This window comes from Gobio gobio (genome assembly GCF_949357685.1).
Source record: "Gobio gobio genome assembly, chromosome: 10".
Classification (NCBI taxonomy): domain Eukaryota; kingdom Metazoa; phylum Chordata; class Actinopteri; order Cypriniformes; family Gobionidae; genus Gobio; species Gobio gobio.
The window spans coordinates 12,894,422-12,914,210 of NC_137116.1; the positions used below are offsets into that span (position 1 = coordinate 12,894,422).

At 38.9% G+C, this 19,789-nt stretch overlaps 1 protein-coding gene across 1 annotated transcript in view; it reads left to right on the plus strand.

Annotated features, from left to right (window-relative positions):
- The window catches only part of pi4kab (phosphatidylinositol 4-kinase, catalytic, alpha b), a 116,014-nt gene extending 110,392 nt beyond the window's left edge, over positions 1–5,622 (plus strand). The window contains 5 exon segments of the mRNA XM_079826739.1: positions 976–1,096; positions 1,179–1,338; positions 1,419–1,508; positions 1,705–1,788; positions 4,678–5,622. Of these exon segments, the coding sequence (XP_079682865.1) occupies positions 976–1,096; positions 1,179–1,338; positions 1,419–1,508; positions 1,705–1,788; positions 4,678–4,729 (507 nt within the window). The 3' untranslated portion in view covers positions 4,730–5,622.
- Positions 5,623–19,789: the final 14,167 nt, after the last annotated feature.

The following is a 19,789-nucleotide window of genomic DNA, read 5'->3' on the forward strand; positions in this document are numbered from 1 at the left end:
AGCGGTTTGAAGCGTTATGAATCAGTGAGTCGATTCAGTGGTTTGAAGCATTATGAATCAGTGAGTCGATTCAGTGGTTTGAAGCATTATGAATCAGTGAGTCGATTCAGTGGTTTGAAGCATTATGAATCAGTGAGTCGATTCAGTGGTTTGAAGCGTTATGACACAGTGAGTCGATTCAGCGGTTCGGATCGCCAAAGTCACGTATTTCAGCAGTTTGACACGCGATACGAATCATGAATCAACTCACTGATTCATAACGCTTCGAAGCTTCATGATGCATATGAAATCGGTCCAAATTGAGCCATGTGTTTATTAAGGTCTTCAATAAAACATCATGAGAACTTAAATATTCAATTAAAAATATTAGCTTTTTTTCTCTTTTTCATCAAACCGCAGTTTTTGCAAGTTTTATTGTATAAATATCTCGCATTTTCCATCGCATTTTTTAAGAAAACGTGCCGCATAAGGGTTTTTGCCCGCAACAATCACAAAAAAAAGCCGCATTTTTCTGGAAGGACTGTCATATATTTAGTTGATTTATTTCACTAATTACATTCAAAAAGTGAAACTTGTATATTATATTCATTCATTACACACAGACTGATATATTTCAAATGTTTATTTCTTTTCATTTTGATTATTATAACTGACAAACTAAGGAAAATCCCAAATTCAGTGTCTCAGAAAATTAGAATATTACTTATGACCAATACAAAGAAAGGATTTTTAATAATCTTGGCCAACTGAAAAGTATGATCATGTCCAGCACTCAATACTTAATTGGGGCTCCTTTTGCCTGAATTGCTGCGTGGCATGGAGTCGATCGGTCTGTACATTTATGCATTTTACGCATTTGCTTTTATCCAAAGCAAAACTGGTTGTGATCAATGTAGGGTCGGGAGTTCTGGAGTTGAGAAACGCTAAGAAACACAACTCAGCGGTTGTCTTTGCTCCATCTCTCTCTCTCTGCAGGCGAGGTATAACTTCATCAGGAGTATGGCGGCGTACAGTCTTCTGCTCTTCCTGCTCCAGATCAAGGACAGACACAACGGGAACATCATGCTGGACAGACAGGGACACCTCATCCACATCGGTGCGACCTCAAACCATCACAACGCTCTCTGTTCTCTGTTTGTCTATCACGTGTGTTTCTAATGTGTGTGTGTGCTCCTCAGACTTCGGCTTCATGTTTGAGAGTTCTCCGGGTGGGAATCTGGGCTGGGAGCCGGACATCAAACTGACGGATGAGATGGTGATGATCATGGGCGGGAAGATGGAGGCCACGCCCTTTAAGTGGTTCATGGAGATGTGTGTGCGCGGATACCTGGCCGTCAGGTGAGATGTGTGTGTGAGAATGTTTTTTTTAATGTGTCTGTTAGAAACGGAGGGACTGAATGATCTCTCTTACCCTATAGGCCGTACATGGATGCTGTGGTTGCCTTGGTAACGCTGATGTTGGATACAGGATTGCCTTGCTTCCGCGGTCAGACCATCAAACTGCTCAAGTGAGTTTAAAGCAAGATTGAATTTTTGATAAATCGAGCTATGGAAGAAACTAAAGCATCAATGTGCATTAGTGTGTATTTGTTGTTATGAACATGGAGAGTTGATGAGTTATAAGGAACATCTCCAGCAGCACTTGAACGAGAACAGCAGGAGAACGTTCATGTGTTGGTTTGTTGTGTGAATCATGTGTTGTAGGCAGCGCTTTAACCCTGGAGTGAGTGAGAAGGAAGCAGCGGCCTTCATCATCAAAGTCATTCAGAACTGCTTCCTGAGCAGCAGGTCAGTGTCTCACACACACATAAACACACTGTATGTACAGTAGGGGTGTAACGGGGACATGCATTCGCCCCGAACAGTTCAGTGCATACAGTCAGACGCTGAATACAGTCAGTCACAGGCGATCCCACTCCAGTCCAGAAGTTTGCTAACGGCCACAACAGGAAAGAGAGCAGAAGAAGAAGAGACGATCTACTCACCAACCCAAAACAAGAGTTCAGGGGTCTCATTTATAAAACTTTGCGTATAAACCTTACTAAAAGATTTTGCGTACGCACAAAAAAATTCTGATTTATAAAACCATGTGCAGTGTTGGGAATAACGGCGTTATAGATAAACGGCGTTACTAACGGAATTACTTTTTTCAGTAACGAGTAATCAAACGAATTACTGTTTCTTCCGTTACAACGCCGTTAGCGTTACTGAGGAAAAAAATGCGGCGTTACTATAATTGAGCTCATTGAAGCGGTTTTCATCCGAACAGGCTCTCTGTCAGTCAGACCTGCAGCGCGCGCGCGTGTGTGTGTGTGTGTGTGTGTGTGTGTGTGTGTGCGCGCGCGCGCGCGCGCGCTACCCATGCGTGTTGGGGGTTGGGTTGGGTGGTACACAACTGATGATGATTGGTGGGTGGGAGACAAGGTTGAGGTTGATAGGTTGAGTTACCACCAAGCGGCAACCTCCCGCAGTTTCTCTTGAAGCCAATACGGAAGTGCCTCAAACTGCAATTCATCGACTGGCCTCTAGGGACAGGATCCAGAAGGAGCAGAATCTCATTGAGCCCCGTGTTAAAATGGCCAACTTTAGAGCAGAATAAAACATGTTTAGAGCCTGGTACAAATTGTGCTTTTGGTCTATACGGCTCATTTTGCCCTTCATGACAACTGTGAGGGGGGTGAATTTTTTTATAGCTCATTCGTTTACATTATATAAAGCCTTAAAGTTCTGCATAATTAAGGGCGTGGCCACTTCGAGTGACTGGTGGATAGCCATTTATCTGCTGTCTGTTAGTCATCGCGTCACTTAAGCTCCGCCCACGTCCCGCCTTTTTGCCCATTTTCTGTTATCCGGGAGTGACGCGCGATGACGCGCTGCCAAGATGGCAACGGCCACCATTGCGCTTCAGAACGGCTCATCAGAATCCTATGGGTGACGTCACGGACACTACGTCCATATTTTTTACAGTCTATGGTTCACACACACACCTTTGACGCACACGCATATGCACAGTCAGCGATGGCAGTCCAACGACTTCAAAGGTAGCTTTCGCAAACTGGAAGTATAAGCGCTACTTTTCCCTCGTTGAGGTGAACGGTAAGAATGTTTATAAACATATAAACATTACATAAATTTAACGTGAAGCTTATGCCCAGGGAGAAAGAGTCTATCCACGTCGGTGGCAAGTAATTCTATTTCTAATCTAATGAAGCCTCACGTCATCACAGCCACAATATTAGTGGCTAAAAACCCAGGTGATAACGTGAGCTCCACTACCAGAGGAGTAGTAAAGAAGTAGCTACTGATACTATTTACACAATATTTACACTATAGTAGGTCTACTGATAATATTTACACAATATGTACACTATAGTAGGTCTACTGATAATATTAACAATAATATATTGAATTTGATAGGTGTCTCACATTGTCCCACAGCAACATTACAATAGTGTACATTAATGTACAATGTTTTATAATAATAATTTATTCTATTTAGTGTCCAATTCATTCATTTAACATATTTAATATTGGGGGCATCCAAGTTATTTGACATATTTGAACATTTGAAGAAAAAAAAAAGTAACACATTAGTTACTTTCCCTGGTAATTAGTTACTTTTATAATGATGTTACTCAGTTACTAACTCAGTTACTATTTGTAAGAAGTAACTAGTAACTATAACTAATTACTTTTTTAAAGTAACGTGCCCAACACTGACCATGTGTACGTCAGAACCTGCACAAAAATCCCTTTTTAAATCACAGCCAGCAGAAGATTGTGCGTCTCCTGCAGAAATCACCATATATGGAGCTTACAACGCCTAGTTTTACTATGCATAACCTCATTTGCATATCATTTGCATGCATATTCCCATCCACGTGACACCATGTTTAACACTGTCAAAGGAACAAGACATTTTGTGATGGAAGTGATATTTGGACAGAAATTTACAGGAAAATGCATAAAAAAAACGATCAATGGAATTTGAATGACACCCGGTGGCTATTTTTGGTATAGCACCTAAACAAAATCTCATGGGGACTTCAATTTTTGTGATATCAACTTCAAATTTGGAACACAAATTGGTTAGACATATGGCTGTGATTTTATAGTAATTTTAGAGCAAATTCTTTTTTGTAAAATATATATTTTATATTTAGTACAGAATTTTTATTTACAGTAAATTTAAACTTCCATAACTCTTTCATACTTTCATATTTTGAATTGCTTTCACTTCAGCAATAATCTGCAGAGTGTCTTCTTTAAAACGAGACCTAAGTATTCCAAAGCATTCTTGAATTACAGCCCTTTAAGTTTGGATAGTGCATTATTCTCAAAAAGGGGGGTGACAGTTAAAGGGTTAATGAACTCTCACTCACAAAGACAATGACAGTAGTCTCCGCACAACACGTTCAAACCAATCGGTTTGAAAACAGTCGTCGCACAGCAATGGTCAATCTATCAGTTAGAGAAACAAATCAATAGTTCCTTATAATGGTTTTAAAGCAATCGGGAATCTGGGATTGCCAGACATGTAAATACACCAAACTCGTACCGAACCGTGACTTCTGTTACACCCCTAATGTACAGAGACACATCCATCACTCTGTGCTCATCACATTACACATAAATAAATAATATATGAATTACATCAAATGTTTTCATCTGTTCCAGGAGCAAAACATATGACATGATCCAGTACTATCAGAACCAGATCCCTTACTGAAGGCCAGAGAAACCTGTGTGTGTGTGTGTGTGTGTGCGCGCGTGTGTGCGTGTTCTCCTCTCACTGTTGCACTGCTGTCTCAGTCAGGTGTGTTTGTGCACTTTACACACCTGAGATGAGTTTGCATGCATTGATACACACACACTTCTATCAGCACTTCTGAGACATTTCTTCACACTTTCTACTGCATGATGATTTAAATCATACTTGATTTTAAAGTCAACTTTGTGCCATTTTGAGTTTTAATTGATGTTTTTATCATGTCGTTATTGAACTACAGCAGTGTTAATGGACAGCCTGGACTGGAGACACATTTTAGCGCTGATATATTTACACATTAATGCACAAAATAACACAAATCAGCATTTGATTGATTATATTTTTAATCAGGCAGTGCAGAAGAGTTGAAATGTTTGCTATCCTGTGAATCTCGATTTTTTTTTTTTTTTTGCAGCTGAATTTGTGTAATGATATTTCTGATTTTATGGTCACATGACCTCTCACTGCTTGTTTCTGATCAGTCGATTGTGCAGTGACTAATCTTTGTACGCTCGTTTGTACGGTTGCATTAATTTTCTGCCTCTCTTTCTATTCTCCTTCCTTTTGGATAATTTATTGTCTGTGATATTTAATAAATGTCTACGGTAAAATGAAAGTGCACATTTGTAAAGCTTATTTACTGGCATTGTGCATGTGATCATCACCGATGTCAAAATGAAATGTGTTTTTATTTATTTTATTAGTTAAGTTTTATTTTCCTGCCACCAAATGTTACTCATTGTTAGCTCGACTGCTAGTTATTTAGTGTGCAAAATGCATCAAACATCTGTAGCAGTGTGATGAGATTACCCATGGAAACACCTACTAGAAACCAATAAAACAGCAATATTGTCCGTTTTTGTTAAATGTCAGATGCTTTTACAGTATACATGTCTTTTAGCTCTACATTTAAAGCATAGGAATCACAAAATAATAGCCATACTACAGTATACAGTGCGTGCAGAATTATTCGGCACGTTGATTTTCTGATCATATTTTATTTCCAGGCACATTTTACCAATTCCAATCCACATTAATCTTAATAACTACTATTCATTTTGTAATTAATCGTTTATAAGTGATATATAAATATATGTTTATGAAGGCTGGAAATGAAAAACGCCTTATATTCAGGCATGTTTTCTTTTACAGAGTTCCTTTTAGAGTTCCTTTCACTGGAACTAAGGGGCCAAGCCCAACCCCTGAAAACAACCCCACCCCATAATCCCCCCTCCACCAAACTTTACACTTGGCACAATGCAGTCAGGCAAGTCCCGTTCTCCTGGCAACCGGCAAACCCGGACTCGTCCATGAGATTGTCAGACAGAGAAGCGTGATTGGTCACTCCAGAGAACACGTCTCCTCTGCTCTAGAGTCCAGTGGTGGCGCGCTTTACCCCACTGCATCCCACGCTTTGCATTTGTAAGGCTTGGATGAGCTGCTCGGCCATGGAAACCTATTCCATGAAGCTCTACGCACTTTCTTGAGCTCATCTGAAGGACACAGAAGTTTGGAGGTCTGGAGAAAGTTGGCGAATTCTGCGCACTCTGACCCTCAGCATGTGCTGACCCCGCTCTGTGATTTCACTTCATGGCTGAGTTGCTGTTGTTCCCAATCGCTTCCACTATGTTATAATCCCACTAACAGTTGAGTGTGGAATATTTAGTATAATATTTGGACTTATTGCACAGGTGTCCACCGATCACGGCCCCACGCTTGAGTTCTCTGAGCTCCTGAGAGCGGCCCATTCTCTCACTAATGTGTGTAGAAGCGTCTGCAGGCCTAGAGCTTGAGTTACACACCTGTGGCCATGAAGGGATTGAACACCTGAACTCAGTGATTTGGAGGGGCGGCCCAGTTCACTGTTTACACCTGGTCACTTCATGCATTTTCTCTGATCGGATGGCTATCCAATCATTAAAAGACTAGGTGGAAATGCCCTCCAAAACGCATTTGAGACGGATTTAAATCCGCTCACTTAAATTACTTCTTTGCTAAAATGCTACACACGCACAATCTAAAAACGGCACTTTAAAGGCACATTGCGTAGTTTTTCACTGCTTGAGGTCGCCTATTCAAAACAAAGGCGTAACTTGATGACACCAAGATTGAGAGTGGATTCATGGGAGATGTCGTCTTCACCTCACCTCAGAATCGGGACGGGACGTGGGCAGAAATCATGTTCATGGATTATTAACGTTACTGTAGTATAAAGCAGAGCAGAGCGAGTTCTGTGGAGCTGAACGAGGCGCTAGAGTGATTGCTAATGAGAGACGTTATGTTATAATGCTACTCTGTGCGTTCGCTCGGTGGCTACTGTGAGACATTTGTCGCACACTAGTGATGTGTCGTTTCATTTTGAACTAATCTTTAATATGACTCGAGAACGACGGGTTGTCTCAGAGAGCGATTCGTTCATTTTGTGTTGACTGTGCATGCGCAACATCCCATATGTTCTGTACAGGAAACAGAATTGATTAGTTCACCAGTCTCGAGTCATTCGTTCATCAAGTCCCAGCCCATAGGCAAGGCTATGCAGTCACCGGAAAAAGAAAAGAGTCTTCTCGTTCAAATCGTTCAAGTCCCCATAGGCTGAATGCAGAAACAGCTCATCTCTCGAGTCTCGTTCTTTTGTCACGTGACGTGACAGCCGTGTTGGATACAGAAATTAGTTCATTCCTTTACAGTTTATGATTAATTCACAATTCCTTACAAACAAGTGATTTTTTTATGTTTGTTTAGTTGAGGTTGTTTTAGCTAGTTTGATTGATTTTCCTATGAAGCCTGCACACTTTGGGTTGTTCAGAACGGATATGTATAACAAATGTTTATTGCACATATCTTCTGATGATTTTATAATAATAAATATATTACAACATGCAGTCAATAATACGACTGTAATATTGTATATGTTGCGAGACACTGAACAGGAAAGTGGTCACGTGAAAAAAGAACGAACGACTTGAACGAGAAGACTCGGGAGATGAACTAATCTTTTCTGTTTCCGGTGACTGCATAGCCTTGCCTATGGGGCTGGGACTTGGTGAACGAATGACTCAAACCCGAAGACTCGAGACTGGTGAACTAATCTCTTCTGTTTCCGGACGCATGTATTACATGAGGCTGTCACGGCCCAGATCAGACATGATGACTGAACAAACGGCTCATACCCGAGAGGTGAAATAAACTTTCCAGGGAACAGACGTGTTTAAATGTGAAGTGACAAAGGAAAGCACAATTTGGATCGGGAGGTGAACTAACAGACTGCATACATAGACTGAAGCAATTAATTAATAATTTATTTCTCAAAGTTTGGCCATGGCTGCATTAGCTTATAGTTTATTTTTTATTACAAAAGTACTAAATGTGTTGAAAAATGTAGCATGTAACGTTTTAATTAGATTCTGCTGAAATGAACAAAATGACTTGAAAAAAGATTCGTTCATTTTGCTGAACGAGATTCAAAGATCCGAGTCAGTAGAATGATCCGAACTTCCCATCACTATCGCACATGCAGTGAGCGAGATCATATTAGACATGGTAAAACATGATAAATCAAGAGAACGAGATTTAAAGAGCTGTTGTTCCAACCACACAACGTTGCGGTGCTGTTTGCAAATGTTCGTTGGAACTGTGTTTGGTAACACTTTACAGTAAGGTTCATTAGTTAACACTAGTTAACTACATTCGTTAAAATGAACTAATAATGAACCGCACTTATAAAGCATTTATTTATCTTGGTTAATGTTCATTTCAACATTTACTACTACATTATTAAAATCATGTTAACATTAGTGCACTGTGAACTTGATCTTTCATTTATAAACAATGTTTACTTTTAAACAGCACACAGCCTTACATCTTAAATAATAAACATTTATATTTTTTAAAATAGTGGTATTGTACCGACTACTGGAACTACTACTATACTCTTTAAGGTGTAAAACAGTTTGGATAGTTGTTAATATGAGAATTATGATGCATTATTTAAGAATTTTAAGTATTATGTAACATGAGTATATGTTACTTTACTATCTGTGACTTTCATTTTTAAAAAAGTAGCTCTCAAATGAAAAAAGGTTGGAGACCCTTGATTTAGACAAAAGCATCGCGGTTTGCAAGCTGTGTGGCACAAACATGAAATACTCTGGAAATACCACCAAGTGTCAGTGTCAAGCTAAAAAAGCTGCCAAAGAAACTGTTCAGAACATTCCACTTACTGCAATTTTTAAAACTCCATTGTTAATTGCAATACTGCACTTTATTTACTTTTCAAAGGCTTGTAAGCTACAGTTTGCACTGTTTGAATAAATGGAACTAATTTTCTCAACACATTTTTGATTCATTTTGTCCAGCATTTGCAAGCTGTAGACTCTCTGTCCAGTCAGAGACATATATTGTGCAATTGATATTTGTAGTTTTCAGTTCAGTTAATTCAATCCAAGTAAATGAAACACTCAAAAGATGTCACCAAAATCACTCTGTCCCCTTTAAATCTTTCAGAAAATGATGTAAGCGTATTGAATCGAATCGTTGGCTGAATATCGTGATATATATTGTATCGTGAGCTGAATATTGTGAGATATATCGTATCGTGAGCTGAATATCGTGATATACATCGTATCGTGAGCTGAATATCGTGATATATCGTATCGTGAGCTGAATATTGTGATATATATCGAATCGTTGGCTGAATATCGTGATATATATCGTATCGTAAGCTGAATATTGTGATATATATCGAATCGTTGGCTGAATATCGTGATATATATCGTATCGTTGGCTGAATATCGTGATATATATCGTATCGTGAGCTGAATATTGTGATATATATCGAATCGTTGGCTGAATATCGTGATATATATCGTATCGTGAGCTGAATATTGTGATATATATCGAATCGTTGGCTGAATATCGTGATATATATCGTATCGTGAGCTGAATATTGTGATATATATTGTATCGTGAGCTGAATATTGTGATATATATCGTATCGTGAGCTGAATATCGTGATATATATCGTATCGTGAGCTGAATATCGTGATATATATCGTATCGTGAGCTGAATATTGTGATATATATCGAATCGTTGGCTGAATATCGTGATATATATCGTATCGTGAGCTGAATATTGTGATATATATCGAATCGTTGGCTGAATATCGTGATATATATCGTATCGTGAGCTGAATATTGTGATATATATCGAATCGTTGGCTGAATATCGTGATATATATCGTATCGTGAGCTGAATATTGTGATGTATATCGAATCGTTGGCTGAATATCGTGATATATATCGTATCGTGAGCTGAATATTGTGATATATATCGAATCGTTGGCTGAATATCGTGATATATATCGTATCGTGAGCTGAATATTGTGATATATATCGAATCGTTGGCTGAATATCGTGATATATATCGTATCGTGAGCTGAATATTGTGATATATATTGTATCGTGAGCTGAATATTGTGATATATATCGTATCGTGAGCTGAATATCATGATATATATCGTATTGTGAGCTGAATATCGTGATATATATCGTATCGTGAGCTGAATATTGTGATATATATCGAATCGTTGGCTGAATATCGTGATATATATCGTATCGTGAGCTGAATATTGTGATATATATCGAATCGTTGGCTAAATATCGTGATATATATCGTATCGTGAGCTGAATATTGTGATTATATATCGAATCGTTGGCTGAATATCGTGATGTATATCGTATTGTGAGCTGAATATTGTGATATATATCGAATCGTTGGCTGAATATCGTGATATATATCGTATCGTGAGCTGAATATTGTGATATATATCGTATCGTGAGCTGAATATCGTGTATCGTAACGTGAGATTAGTGTATCGCTACAGCCCTAGCGCACGGCCAGCTGCATCATCGGAGGTGAGCTTCCCTCCCTCCAGGACATGTATGCCAAGCGGTGTGTGAAGAGAGCTCAGAGGATCATCAGAGACTCTAGCTCTCACTGCTCCCATCAGGCATGCGGTACCGCAGCATCAGAACACGCACCAGCCGACTCCAGAACAGCTTCTTCCCACAAGCAATTAGACTCCTTAACTCTTGATCCATCAGGATCATAACACATACTGGACAGAATATCAAGCTAACAGGTAGGTTTCTGGAAAACTGATGTTATGATGGTAAGTAGAATAAGAATGTAAGATGATTTTATCTTAAACAGTTAGCAGCCACTTAACCCCATTCACCACACCCAGATCCATCCTGAAGTGCTTTAAGCTGGAAGGAGATCGCCAGAGACCGTAACTAAACCCCGTGATAAAGCTAATGAGTGATAATTGGTTTAATATGTGGGATTTGTGTGTGTGTGTGTGTGTGTGTGTGTGTGTGTGTGTTTTCTAGATGACGCAGAGGAGCGTCTGGAGCATTTACTTGAAGAGTTCGTCAGTTTTCTCTCGATCGGGTCCAGCAAAAGATGCACAAAGTAGCCTATCACATGTCATCCCATCATCAGTCCCTTTCACTGTTTCACTGTATAAGATTCAAACCATATCCAACAAAACAAAGATAAAGACAAAACACAGTTCAGTATTTGCAAGCACGGTATGACTCATGATAGCAAACAGGCGTGTGTGTCCCACTGAACCTGTAATACAGGTATGATCAGGAATTCCCCTAAAACCCCAGTACAAAAACATCCCCATTACAGCCCAGTCACGCAAACACAAGTGAAGGAATTGAAAATAATCAAAGATATTTGAAATCCAACAACGAAATTTGCTTTACTGTTGTCATCCCCCATTTGCTTATCAGAAGGGCCATCTGGAAGACAATAGAGAGGCCTGCAGGCCACATGGGGTCACACCTTTACAGTGGGGGAAGTTTGGTCTGATTGGTCAGTTTGAATGTCATGTTTGAGTTTGGTCTGATTGGTCACAGTCACATGGTCAAGGAATAGATAAAAAAAGATTGGAACTGTTGCTCGCTCTTTTTTCTCTGGCTCTTGAGGTTATTGGGACTTCTCTTCTTTGCTCTCTTCTTCTCTCTCCCCCCCTCTTGCTCTCTCTCTCTCTCTCTCTCTCTCTCTCTCTCTCTCTCTCAGCTAACATTGTATTCATGCTGTGTAGGATTAATGGTATAAGTTTATCATCTCATACATCCTTTTCGAAGCTATTGTAAGTGTAACCATAACCAGATTTTGTCATTAAATCCTTTCTATTACGAATACTGTGCTAACTAGTTTTGATTTGGTGTTGACTTTGAAGTGCTCCCTATTGCAATACAATATAGTCACATTATAGCAACGCTCTCCCACATATTTTGCTATTGGAACTGCACTTATCTCCGTTGTTGGTATGAGTTGCAGTGGGTGGAAATAGACGAGAAATGTACAGTCTTCTTCCATCTTTCTGATAACGTTTCTTTAGTCTTCTGGCAACCCTGCACATTGAACCATCTGCAGGAGTCCACTCTTACACAAGCACTTCATACAAAACTCAAATAATATTTAATCTTGCTAATATTTGATGAGCCCTTCCTGTAATCATCAGTCGGATCATTGCTGGCCCGCCTTCCCTAATATTAATTTATTCCATTTCCGCCATCACTGAAAGCTCCATTGGGCAAACGCCATATTGACTGTTGCTCAGATGAAAATGGCCTGCACTGTATGAAGCTCCTAGATCATTTTCACAACTCAACTTTTTTACAAAGTTTTATTGTCTACTGAAAGTTCACAGGGTTTTTATTACAAGTTGGTAACACTCTTATAATATCCCTAATGTGTTTATTAGTACACGTGTTTCAGAATGTCTATGTCTCCTGTCTTTAGCATACATTTCCACAGAAGAGTCACTTTCACATGCTCTTACAAATTGTATAATTTGTTGAGGTATGGCATCAAATACAATAGCATACTCTTTTGGTGTAACTGGATTAGTGAGTTATTTGCTGCTATAAAAACGGGGGGTGGGGGGGGCATTGACGTCATGATTGACAGCTGTGATTGACAGCTTCTCCGAGTGAAGTATTCACTGAGGCAATAATAGAGTTTTTTTATGGGATTCTCGGGAGGAGATTGGAGCTTTAGCTTTAATTTCTACATTTCCATAACTGTTTGTTTCACACCAACATAATGAATTGTTCTGCATCTGCGAGAGTGTGGGCGGGCTTTTGATAATCGCGCCTCTACTTCCTGCTCTCTACTGCGCAGACCAGGGCCGTGCAGTGAGTTCGTCAGGGGCAGGGGCTCAAATGTAAAAAAGGGGCAATATGTAAATATATAGCCTATAGCTATATATATATACATGTGTGTATATATAGCCTGCATTTATTTAATCAAAAATACAGAAAAAACAGTAGCCTAATATTGTGAAATATTATTACATTGTGTTCTTTTTAACTTTTTATTAATCAAAGAATCTTGAAAAGAGTATCAGTTTCCATCATTGACATTAAATCCTCATATTAGAATGATTTCTGAATGATCATGTGACACTGAAGAGTGGAGTAATGATGCTGAAAATACAGCTGTGATCACAGGAATAAATTATATTTTAAATTATTTTAAAATAGAAAACCATTATTTTAATATATTTCGCAATATTGCTGTTTTTTATCAAATAAATGTAGGCTTGATGAACATAAGAGACTTATTTCATAATGCTGCATAATATTCAAAAATAGTATAATAAAGTCCTTTCACGTAACCATTTCGCCAGTCACTTGGGTTTTCTTAACTTTGATAGTTTCATAAATAAAATAGTAATAGTAAACGGTGTATCAATATACATAAAAGTGAATTTAACACTACTTACCATTCATGCGACTTTTGCTGCTGTGGTTTTGTGCAGGGATTTGTTTGTTGTTTGTTAAAATCCATTTTGTCAGTGATGCAATTTATAAAATGAGCCAAACCGCAGGAAATTGTTCCACAAACGTTAGTTCGTCTGTCCATGTAATTTTCAACCGATTTATGAATAAGAACAGAAAATTACCGCTTCACATCGCCCAATGGAATTTGAACTTGCTTTGCCAGATCACGATTGGTTGGTGTATATACATGACAAACGGGCATTGGTGAATTGTGTAATACTTTAAAATATATAGCTAATACAGTATATAGCTTTGTAATTAAATCAACACATTAGCTCTGATTATCGATATAAAAAAAATATTGGTTTACTTTTTTCCCGTAAGGCCACACACTCTCTGAAAGGACCATATTTGGCTCGAGAGCCGTTTCCGAGCAGTGGAAACTCAGCAGTCAATCAAAACGCACGCGACCCATAGCAACGCGTTATGACAACGCCTCAACAGAAATTGTCCGACTTTTGAGCCGTTCGTTACTATTGTATACATTGTCATGTTATAATAATCACATTTATTTAGTTTTATTAACCACAATATTATCATTGATATCTGTCTGAGAGGGGCACTTTTGATTCATTTTGAAAAAGGGCAGGGGCTCGAGCACCCAAAGCCCCCCCCTCTGCACGTGCCTGCCGCAGACTCTGGTCACAAATCTGCACAAGATGTCAGCGCCATATTCAACATAAACGTTCATCTGTCCAACATAAAAGTGCATCGATCCATCATAAATGTTCATCTATCCAACATAAACGTTCATCTATCCAACATAAACGTTCATCTGTCCATCATAAAAGGGCATCTATCCAACGTAAAAGTGCATCTATCCATCATAAAAGTGCATCTATCCAACGTAAAAGTGCATCTATCCATCATAAATGTTCATCTATCCATCATAAAAGTGCATCTATCCAACGTAAAAGTGCATCTATCTATCATAAATGTTCATCTATCCATCATAAAAGTGCATCCATCCATCATAAACGTTCATCTATCCATCATAAAAGTGCATCTATCCAACATAAAAGTGCATCTATCTATCATAAATGTTCATCTATCCATCATAAAAGTGCATCCATCCATCATAAACGTTCATCTATCCATCATAAAAGTGCATCTATCCAACATAAAAGTGCATCTATCCATCATAAATGTTCATCTATCCATCATAAAAGTGCATCCATCCATCATAAACGTTCATCTATCCATCATAAAAGTGCATCCATCCATCATAAACGTTCATCTATCCATCATAAAAGTGCATCCATCCATCATAAATGTTCATCTATCCATCATAAAAGTGCATCTATCCAACGTAAAAGTGCATCTATCCATCATAAAAGTGCATCTATCCAACGTAAAAGTGCATCTATCCAACATAAATGTTCATCTATCCATCATAAACGTTCATCTATCCAACATAAATGTTCATCTATCCATCATAAATGTTCATCTATTCATCATAAAAGTGCATCCATCCATCATAAACGTTCATCTATCCAACATAAATGTTCATCTATCCATCATAAATGTTCATCTATCCATCATAAAAGTGCATCCATCCATCATAAACGTTCATCTATCCAACATAAATGTTCATCTATCCATCATAAACGTTCATCTATCCAACATAAATGTTCATCTATCCATCATAAATGTTCATCTATCCATCATAAAAGTGCATCCATCCATCATAAACGTTCATCTATCCAACATAAATGTTCATCTATCCATCATAAATGTTCATCTATCCATCATAAAAGTGCATCCATCCATCATAAACGTTCATCTATCCAACATAAATGTTCATCTATCCATCATAAATGTTCATCTATCCATCATAAATGTTCATCTATCCATCATAAATGTTCATCTATCCATCATAAATGTTCATCTATCCAACATAAACGTTCATCTATCCATCATAAACGTTCATCTATCCATCATAAACGTTCATCTATCCAACATAAACGTTCATCTATCCATCATAAACGTTCATCTGTCCATCGTAAAAGTGCATCTATCCAACGTAAAAGTGCATCTATCCAACGTAAAAGTGCATCTATCCATCATAAAAGTGTATCTATCCAACGTAAAAGTGCATCTATCCAACGTAAAAGTGTATCTATCCAACGTAAAAGTGCATCTATCCAACGTAAAAGTGTATCTATCCAACGTAAAAGTGCATCTATCCATCATAAACGTTCATCTGTCCATCATAAAAGTGCATCTATCCATCATAAATGTTCATCTATCCAACATAAACGTTCATCTATCCATCATAAACGTTCATCTATCCAACATAAACGTTCATCTGTCCATCATAAAAGTGCATCTATCCATCATAAATGTTCATCTATCCAACATAAACGTTCATCTATCCATCATAAACGTTCATCTATCCAACATAAACGTTCATCTGTCCATCATAAAAGTGCATCTATCCAACGTAAAAGTGCATCTATCCATCATAAATGTTCATCTATCCATCATAAAAGTGCTGGAAAAACCAAACTCTGGTCAGGCCAATCACAGAATTGTGTAGAGTCGGTGGGCGGGCTTAACATAATGACGGTACGTCACGGCAGAGTTGCGGAGGTTCTGCGTGCTACTCGTAAACACAGAAGCTGGCGAATGGCGGTCTTTTGAATCGGCTTTGGCCGCGACTCTGGAAGACTTGGAGTTAAGCTTTTATTTGAGAAAAGAACAAAGAACGGCACTGAAGTCATTCTTAAGAAAAGATATATTCGAAGTTTTGCCGACCGGATACGGCGAAAGTCTATCAATTAACGTTAGCTCGGTTAGCTCAGCTACACCTTCTTCTTTGCTCTGGTTGGTTGTGGCGGTCATGCCGCTATCCAATTGCATGCAGAGGGAATTTGAAAGACAACCGTTTATCCCGCTCCTCGGATTGAGCCCTGTCAACTCAATGGTGAGTTTCCAGACCAAACATCTCGATGTGGGTCAGGCTAGTAAAATGAAGGAGGGAGACGAGAACGTGCTGCCTGGATCATTGATTGGAACATTTACGTAGCCTATATAAAACGGCCTGATGGAAGTGCTGATAAAAATAAAGTCGTCTGCAATGTCCACTATCCTACCCAAGAGCATGTCATATACACGCCATAAAGTGAGTATCATCATATGCACGCGAAAAACTGCGAAGCGTATACATTCCACGACACTGCACTCTTGTAGCCTACTAATGGGCTTGTTTGAGATGTAGCAAATTAGCTCTATATGAAATATTAATAATAAATAATAACTGGTTATAATTGATTATTAATATTTGGATTAGTTAATATAATTAATTTACTGTCGTAAATTAATATTACAATCAATGAACCTATTTGTCCCATGAACACTCAGGATTAATTGTTTATTAACTCTAAGAAATGTACATTTCCGGGGCAGGGGAAATGTCTTTCTTAATTTACAATACTACTAAGAGCAGTAACCAAGATCTAAATGATTAGTGACTCCAGTTATGAGCTTGAGACACGGACAACTTTACGTGTAACATGAACAAGATTTTATTAACTAGTCTAAACACTTAAACTACTCTAACATACACACACATACATGCATACAGTTTACCAAGGGAAAAAGAGCTAAAGCAGAATACAGGAAAGCAAGAAGTTACAGCATTGTCTGAAATTCAGCAGATCAACAGCCTTGAGCAAACCATCAGTTTAGTTCTAACATGCCCTTCTTTAAAAGGGGTTTGGATACTTAATGTATCAAATAATGAGACTAAGTTTGATACTTGCATGTCTCGCCCATTTGAATTAAACCGTCCTGATGCAATTTGTTGAGGCTCCAGTTGATCCTTGCTGATGTGGTCTTGATGAGAGAGAACCAGTGGTAGTCAGAGTATCTTTGGTGAATGGAAAGACAAGGCCGCAGCCTGGCACAAGCTTGGTGGTTCCTTGGAGGCTTCTAGTTCAGTATCATCTTCACGTCAGCATTTCAGAAAGGGAGTAAACCCCAGCTAAAAGCTGATCAGTGACTTTAAAGCGTGAAGATGGCACAACCTCTGGAGGTGCAAGAGCCAATGAGAAGATTTCCCCTTGGAGGGAAATTTTACGACCCTTTGTGTTCTAGCAGGGCATTTGAATATGTACTTTCATTGGGTGTTTAAGAAAAGAATCTTTAAGACTCTTATAATACTAATGCATCACAAAGTTAGCAACATGTAATGTAAATTAACAAATCGGTGACGAAGATTGGCTTTTTTTAGAGACCAAACATGCCACACATATAATGTTGGTTAACCATAATATGCAAAGTCTGAAACATTAACCCAATTGAGTTTACAAGAATACAAACGCCACATAAAAGGGAAAATCATGAGATGGGAAAATTAGACACGTTTACACATTTATCAAGTGGTTATATATAGATTATATATAGGATTAACAGGGTTTTTATTTATCTTCCTCTGCAAGAATTTAAGTGAGAGTCACGGCTCTCAGGACATTCTTTTCCGTCATAAAACCCAGTAACAAGACACTGCGTCCTGCCAGTGTGTTAGCTTCATTTGGGGAACGTTTCACAGGCCTTATTTGGGAGAGTGAGTTTGCTGGATTATTCATTAAATAAATGAATAATATGTGTGTGTCTGATTGATCCAGACGCTACAGAGATGAGCAAAATCTGCGCAGAACCGATCACCGGTGATCAGCGCGAGATGCATGCCGGTTAGAAATAACTTGCTGACGACACAGCTTAATGCTTATTGGTTTAAACAACCGTGATGTATTAGCCTGGATGCCAGCCGAATTTAGCCCCGCCCACAACATTTTAACTCGGGCAGTTCGATCTGGACTTGATCCATAGAGAAGTAATTATGCCCGAACAGAAACTGTTCGGACCAATGAAATTGTCAGGGCGGGCTTTAGACGATGATGGACAGATGATCAACAGTAACGTAATCATCCACGTCATCAAAGGCGCTTGCTTGGGGAGAACTTGTTCGTATATGCGTTCACCTTTACTATTTCTCTCAGAAGTGATGATGGTGTTGGTAAGTTCTTTGTGTATCCTTAAATTCTTTTTTTACAACACCGGCAAAGATAGTTTACACTCATCTTTTTCTTCTAACGTTAGGCTACTTATTCCGGGCGTGCGTGCAGACAGGGTTGCCAAGTTTTTACAGCAAAACCCGCCCAATCCCGATTGCTACTCAAAACTAGCCAAAAACAAGCCCAATAGCTTTCCGGGTGGGGGGGTTCTCCGGGAAAAATGGCATTTGGGGGGTAAAATATGTGTTATTTTGGCTGGACTGCCTGCTAAATTTCGCATTCCTGTGTCTGTATATCACATAATTGGGGTCGCTTCAACCCGCGGACTTGGCAACACAGTGCAGTTGAGTTCTGTTGACATTTGACAACTAACGTTATGCGTCGCTCCGTTGCTCTGATTGGTTGTAGGTCTATCCAATTGAGGTCTTTCCTGGTTCAGTTGAAACACGCCCCATAATCACAGCCCAACGCAGCAGCATCAGACTCATATTCTGACTAGAATTGAGTATGACGACGTCAGGCTAGTGATGTATGGTTCTTTTTTAAAATGTTTGATTTTCAAACTCTGATGTCATGTTTTTATGTGAATATTCCTAAAAAACCTAACAAAAGCGATCTCTCTGTGGGTTATGTGATTGTTGTCATATTTATAAAAACATGTACGTAGGCCTAATTAAAGTAAAAATGATTGATAAACACGTCTTTCGAATGGAAATAAATAACAAAAACTTTGGGTGTCTTGTTCATAATATTTATTTTCATATAAAAGTAACAGAACTTAAATTACATCCAGTTTATCAGCAACAAAGCGCACGAGTGTGAATCCCGCGATATCCGTCTTTGATCTCGCAGGTGTCGGATCCACTACGAGAAGAGAGAACTGTCCTTGCCTGCACTTTTTCCACTCCTCCCCTCACTGCAGCCGCCAACTCTCGAGGCAAGGTGCATCTCAGACAAGCCTATTGATATGCATTCTCAACAGGGAGCGCGCACTCTTAAAGGGGCCACACTATAGTCCTACTCGTTACAACGTCCATGCATTCAGCAGCCCACATGTTTACCTGTCAGTCATTTACCTCCTGGGACCCAAGAATAGACTTTTGTCCACTGTAGTGGACATTATATTTTAGTGAATTTCTCT